General features: G+C 46.1%; 1 protein-coding gene across 1 annotated transcript; it reads right to left on the bottom strand.

Moving 5' to 3' along the window:
• Positions 1-1,452: 1,452 nt before the first annotated feature.
• Positions 1,453-6,349, bottom strand: LOC136494416 (ethylene receptor 2-like). The gene is made up of 3 exons (XM_066490581.1): positions 5,743-6,349; positions 3,506-5,375; positions 1,453-2,515 (listed from the first exon to the last, which is right to left on the bottom strand). The coding sequence occupies exons 2-3, from the start codon at positions 5,291-5,293 to the stop codon at positions 1,991-1,993; spliced, it is 2,313 nt and encodes a 770-aa protein (XP_066346678.1). The 5' UTR covers positions 5,294-5,375; positions 5,743-6,349; the 3' UTR covers positions 1,453-1,990.
• Positions 6,350-7,291: the final 942 nt, after the last annotated feature.

Below are 7,291 nucleotides of genomic sequence, written 5' to 3'. Positions count from 1 at the left end.
AAACAGTGTGCAGTACCATACCTATGCTATGCCCACAGGCCATAGCAATGTATTTGGTCATGGACAGTGAAGGGGCGTTCTTGTACAGTTGCAGAAATTAGCAGCATGTTCGGCTGGGCCTCAAACTGATCGTATACGATCGTGGATTATTACTGCTTGACTGATTTAATGTGCGAAAAAAATACTATTAAAATTTACGGTCGTTTACGACCAAGCGAACAGAACGTAGCAAGGCAGGCACACTGGATGTGGCAAGTTGCCGGCATGGGCAGCTCACGCCAGCAAAGAAAGAAAGAAAGGCAAAGGCTCAACTCAACCACAGATCTGAAGGACTTTCTTTCTTTCAGGCCTTCGTCAGGTGCATCCCCCCGGCAGGAGCTCCGAACTCCAATTTGAAATAGAAAATTTCCCAGAGGCCTGCTGCCGTGACAACCTACGTGCAATGTTTTGAGGAACAAGGTTTGCCAAAAGTGTTCTTTGTGCATTATAAAAGTACATATCTAGACTGACCTTTGAGTACAATGGTAGTAATCAAGGGGGTTCATAAGCAAGATCAGTAGGAATCAAGGGGGTTCTCACCAACTTGGTCCTCCTTGTTAACTTTTGCACGATTCGGCTGATACATAAGCCCGGCTAAATCTATTTTATTGTGAAAGAAAAACACTGTAGATTCTAGCTGACAAGCCGGCTGATAAGTTCGAGCGAACAGGGCCAAAGAGCCAATTTGAGGAACCTTTGTCCTGGGGAAAAAAAGCTTCTGATTTGTGAACCAGGACAAGATACAACTACGCTAGTATATTCCCCACTTTGAGAAGATAGTGATTTTCCTTATTCTTGGACCAGGTCTGGTCCAGCATCCCTAATGAAGGACATGCAAATTGCACGTAATGTAAACCCCTTTGTGGAAAGGTTAGATTGTCCAATTGCAAAGAGAAAGAAGACCGAACAAGAGCATCTTTTGCACATTTTTTTTCAGCAAGAGGGAAGAAAAACATACAAGGGTGTTCATTGTGTCCAGGTGAGTGGAATGCTTTGGGATTGAAGACTACTAGTAGGTCTGACGGCAGTACTTGTTGTCGTACATGCTGCGTTAGCGTAAACTAATCCAAGTTTAGAAGGACAACCGGGTCAAAACGTCAATACCAAAGCACCGAGTGAGAAACTTGCCGGCCATCAACATTTGGCCTTGGATTCTCACTTGATAATTCCTCTGATTAAGAGCTCTTTAGATGACCTCGGAAGCTTGGGTACCAATGCACCAGATTCTTACAACTGAAACAGGCTTAAAGATTTTTTTTTGTACTTTTATATGGTAATGTGTTTCAAGAAGGAAAGGATATAATATAAAAACTGAGGAATCACTGCTGAGAAAATGGCAAGCAAGAGTTTGCTGACCAGAAGCAGCCAAAGTAGTAGTATGAAATGCAGCAGATGCAGTGCATCCTGAGCAGAAGCACAAGCACTAGTATTTAATTTTCAAAGAGAAGGTCAGCATCAGCCGTATCAGCTGCCTTCTTGTCAGCAATCTCATCCAGCAGCCTGCTTTTCAGCATGTCTAACCAATAACAAAAGTTCCTTGCACCCTTTAGACATCTACTATGCCTGCATTCACTGAACCCATCCATGATCCATCCATCTCAAAGTCCCAATCACAAACTCATCTGCTCATGGATTTCGTCCAAACTAATTATTATATCGTGGTTAGTGTTAGTTGAAGAATCTAAATCTTGGCTTATCTGAGGGTTTACAAATGAATGAGTCTAAGTTCTAACAGTATCATCTCTCCAAAATTTTGTACCTTTCTGTTGTCGTCGTCCTTCACCGAGGAACCAAGCGAAAAGCGGATGCTTTCAGCTTCCTATACATTTTTCCTTTTGCCCCAAATGTTGTGATTGTATGGACCTAACCTGGCAGAAACTAATAGCAGAGTAACTACCGATCAAGCTACAGCAATCTATTGAGATTGAAAGAAATGAGAACCACATTTCTTTCAATTGTTCTGAAGGACTCTATACAGTTCATCTCCCAGTGCAGCTAGTGTGACTGGTTTCTGGATCAGGCCATTTATTCCTGACCTCTGGCATCGATCCCAGATGTTGTCGTCGATTCTTGCTGCTAGGGCAACAATCAACGGCAGCCAACTATTGCTACTGAACTTCCTGATCGCGAGGGCTACTTCGAATCCATCCATCGTCTGCATGGCAAGGTCAAGAATCACCAGCTGGAAGGACGACTCGGCAGCAAAGGAGCTCATGCATTGGACGCCAGAAGCGACCGAAAGGACTTGGCAACCAAGCTTCTCCAGGAGCCTATGAGTTACAGCTCGGTTGGTGTCATCACTGTCTGCAAGGAGGACTCTGAGCCCATTAAAGTTGGGAATTGCGGACGATCGGTACAAATCTGAGGACGCTCCAGAGACCGGAGTCACAGGTTGCAACTGGAACTGGAGGACGAGCATGATAGTTTCTCCAATGCTTTTAGAATCTGATACTGACCAAATATTACCATTCATCATCTGCAGCAGAAATAAGGGCCCACATCAGCATACGACTGTACATCACATCAAGTACATATTGGCCATTTCCACAACTGAATGTACAAATTGCGAACCAGAACATGACAATCAAGGCCCCTCCCAAAACGCCAAATTTTTCAAGATTCCCCATCACATCGAATACGAAAACGCATGCATGAAGCATTAAATATAAATAAAAAATAAAACTAATTACACAGTTTAGACGAAATCCACGAGACGAATCTTTTAAGCCTAATTAGACTATGATTGGACACTAATTGCCAAATAACAACGAAAATGCTATAGTGCTCATTTTGCCAAATTTTTCGGATCTAAACTGGGCCCAAATAGAGTCGCTGAGGTTTTGGCTACTACTAGCATAATAACTAAATATATTTATGCAAAAATCGTGCATGCTGCGACAAGAAACATACCATAAAATAATTATGACTAAAGCATAAGTTCAACAAAAGGACCAATATGTCCTCTCAGTTTGCCCAGTTTGTGGTGAGATAATAAATATTCCAACACTTGCATAAAAGGTCATACTATGGCCGCTAAACACATTATGTGGTTTGACGATTCAAATTGGTGTATAGCCAACTATCTATGTGATGACCAAGTCTAGCTGCTAGAGCCTAGTAGCTGTACAAAAATACAGGAGATGGAGAACAGTCAACAGATTCTAAAAAAAATTGTGTCACTCAAGATCAAAGAACTGCTATTATTTTTTCTAGCATCTGACTATGTCTGGAAGGTCCAAGAAATCGGAGGTAATCTGAGTCAAGTAGGGTAAAAGAACCACAATCTAAGACATTGTCGTCGCTTTAACAATATTAACCTTGTGGAGAAGTGAAATCTAACCAAGCATTATCAGCACAATACATATAGAACCTGACAAGCACCAGGAGTGAGAGACATAAATGAGATAACAATATAGTTTGCGTCCTATTGGATATAAATGCTTGAGATGTTTTATTATTGATTTACCTGCACAATCTTCTTGCACATATTGAAGCTAAGCCCCATCTCAGAATTATTGGGTTTGAACCCCTGGCTTATCTGACTGCTTGACGAACTCAAAAGATTGTCCTTGGATTTTCTAACCCTAATCTCAAATTTCACACATGCATAGCCCCCAGAGAAGTTTGCTCTTCGCAGCATCCAGTCATGATTATGCCTCTCTTCAACCTCATTATGACCATTGACATATAACGAGATACAGCCAGCATTACATCGGTTTATTAGGGTGCCTACCATGTGCAGGATAATATGGAAGACTCTCTTCTCATCACCAATGATCCTTTCTGGCAAAGAATTATCCACTTGAAACTCGAACTCTACACCCTTGCAACCAGTTAGACATCTGACCACTCCAACAGCTTCTTTGATAAAGGAATGAAGGTTGAACGGCCTCCTCACCAAAGACAAGTGTTCACAGTTCATTGTTGATGTTTGCATCACATCATTCATAAGCGTGGATGCAACACTGCTTGTCTTGGCAATGGCATCCATCACAAGCCTTTGCTCTGGATTCATGCTCTCCTGTTGCATCATCGAGACAAGACCAAGGATCGAGTGCATTGGCCTTCGCATTCCATCGTACATTGCAGTCTGGAAGGAATTCCGAGCTTCCCCTGCCCTCATGGCTTCATGCTTTGCCCGCAGCAAGTCCCTATGCTGCTCAGCAAGCTTCTCTCGCATCAGCTGAGACTCCTCTAGGAGCGCAGCATGTGACAGAGCGACTGCAACTTGGTTAGCAACTACCTCAACAATCTCCAACTCTCTTCTACCCCACCCTAACGAAGCATCATTAGGCAAAACCAGAACCAAGATAGCATAGCTTGTCTGCATCACTTCTGGAGTCCCTCCTTTGAAATTCGACACCCTTAACATCGGCATCCTTATTGCAGCCACAAGCCCCGCTTCAAGCTTGCTTCGGCTAGCAACCCCTAGCACCGAATCTGGCCCAAGAACTTTTGCATCCTTGGTCGCCTTTATTTCTCGAACATCCAGATCATCAATAGGAATTGAACGGTTCTGTGGGTCCATTATATCCCTCTCCCTCAGTTGATGTGTCAAGATCATCTCGCTCCTGGTCTCATCAGGCATCCAGACAGCACAGTTCTGCAGCTCCAGTGCCTTTGAGAGCTCAACCATGGTGGTGTACAAGATGGTGTGCCTGTCGAGCGACTTGCGGATCTCCTGTGTGAGCATGCGCACATGCCAGCTCGCCTCTTCTTTCCTTTTCATCATCCCCACCTCCCGGTCCAGCTCGCGTGCCTTGTTCATCAGGAAGTTTTCCCTGACCTTCACCCTGAGGAGCTGCGGTATGAGCGTGAGCAGGGTGATGGCCGTGGCGAAGGAGACGAGTGCCGTGAGGAACTTCGCGACGGTGAGGGCGAGCACGAGGTGGAAGGAGTGTGGCTCGTAGGTGAAGACGGTGATGAGGTGCGTGAGGCCGCAGAGCACGATGAAGGCCCCGAACTGCAGCACGATCCATTTGAGGGGGAATAGGTCGGAGCAGGTGGCGAAGTAGAGCAGCTCGAGCGGGATGGAGAAGTAGGCCGCGGCGATGAGGAAGTCGCTGACCTTCTGGCATTGCAGGATGTTGTAGGTGCTGGAGAGGGCGCCGTCGTCGGCGTCGTCGCATCCACCGCAGTGGCTGAAGTCGACGGACGCCGCCGACGGCGAGAGGAGGAGCAGGGAGGAGAGGAGCAGGAGGATCCACACCGAGGAGATGGAGACCCCGCGCGGCAGCGCCGTTCCCACCACCATCGGCCTCTACCACCAACCAGGCTTCATTCAGACGCGCATTTCTGGCGCCGCCATCGATTCCACGCTGCGCACGCCGACGCTCCTGCATTCATCCGATGTAGAACAATTAACATGACAGATTTTCAATTAATCGAACTGCGGCCCAAACCAAGATCTGGCGAAAAGCAAATCAATGCCTTTGGGCTAGGCTAAGCCACCACGTGTGAAGGGTAATCCCTCCCCAACATAGCATCGAAATCTATGTATCGGCCCAAATCGAATCCACCAGTTCGCGATGGATCTTATGTACGTAATCCAGAAGGTTATATAAAATCTGGGGCAGAGTAGGTAGGAGATTTAGAACAAGTCCAAATCCGATAAACCCCCCGAGCTCCAAGCATTTCGTAACGCGATACATAAATCCAAACATATTTGTTGAATCGAAGGAAGAAGAATGGAGGGCCGCCTACCTTGGGCGTCCGGCCATCCCACCTGCAGACTGCAGCAGCAATCCTACAGAGGAGGAGGAGCCAGCAAGGCTCGCCAAGAAACACGGCGGGGACACCGGTACTAGCACCAGCACCGTCTCCACGTGGGCCGGACACGGATCGAGGCAGGAGACCTCGGCGGCGTAGGGAGCGTGGAGCCCGGCGGATCCATAGCCACGAGGCCTGCCGCCTGCCGACGGAAGAAAAGAAGGTCCTTTTTTTTTTTTCTCTCTTCCTTTTCTCCCTCTTCCTTCCCTCCCTCGCCGATGGGCGCTGGAGCTGCTGGGCGTAGCGAGAGAGAGAGAGCGACGTCGGAAGGCGGGGAGAACGCGGCCGTCGTTGTGGGGGGATGGACTGCGCTACGCGACGACCGGACCAGCGGAGTGAGGAGGGGGTAGGAAGAGGAGGCGATGCTTCGGGGAGAGCAGGGGGGGTGTCTCTGGGTGGAGACCCTCTCCCCTGGGTAGGAGGAAGGGAGTGGAACGAGGAGCAGAGGGGAGGGGAGGGGTCGCACTGCTTCGCTGCTGCTTCGCCCGCCGCTGCGCCCTTGTGTGCTGTCTGCTCTGCTCTGTTCTGTTCCGTTGTGTTCGCCGCGTTTCGGCGGTGTGGATGTGGAAGGGATGGATGCACCTGCCTCTGCCGTCTGCTTTCCTCGGTTGGTCCGGGCCCACCCGTCTGCCTGCAACAAACCGCTGCGCCTTCCCTGGTTTGGTTTCTCAGCGTACGTTGGGCCAGGATTTGTGGGATTGAGTTGGGCCAGGTCCATTTCACCTGCCTGGTTTCACCGTTCAAGTCCAAGAAATTAATGTATCTTCCTCAAAAAAAAAAAAATTAATGGATCTCATTAGTTGAGGTGTCATCATGTAAAAATAAAGGGTGACTCTATACATCCGTCGACAGATTTGACAACAACGAATCTGTCAGGTTTTTGGCCACTCAAAAAAGAAGATAGCTCACCAAAAGAAAATTTAACAGATAGTATACATATAAATCTGTCAATAGTTTTGTTGGTTTTATATCTATTGAATTTTGTGTTTGAGTTTTGAACGTTGCATTACAAAGTTTATAATGTTACAGTTTAAAGTTTTGGACCTAGCAGTACAAAGTTTGTAATGTCGTAGTAGAAAGTTTATGAATCCTGAGTGTAAAGTTTTGAACCTAGTAGCACAAAGTTTATAATGTCATAGTTGAAAGTTTATAAATCTTAAGTGCTAGCAGTGCAAAGTTCATAATATGATAGTTCAAAGTTTTAAACCTAATACTACAAAGTTAGTTTTTTTTTTGCTGAGTTGTCATCTTTTTATTGGTCAAAATCTGACAAATTTTGATAGAACAAATCTGTCAGCTGATAGCTAGACAGTCTGCCCAAAGGATATCACAAATCTTCAAACAAAATAGACGGCCCAGTGATAGATATGAATCAACATTTTCTGTCCACAGAAATATAGCAATTTTTAAAAATTAATATGACAATAGTATGGTGTTAGAGTCATGAAGAGAGAACGGAGAGATTTCATCTAGAGTAAACTTG

The sequence above is a fragment of the Miscanthus floridulus genome, chromosome 11 (assembly GCF_019320115.1).
Source record: "Miscanthus floridulus cultivar M001 chromosome 11, ASM1932011v1, whole genome shotgun sequence".
NCBI classification, from domain to species: Eukaryota; Viridiplantae; Streptophyta; class Magnoliopsida; order Poales; family Poaceae; genus Miscanthus; species Miscanthus floridulus.
This window is presented reverse-complemented; position numbering and strand designations above follow the sequence as displayed.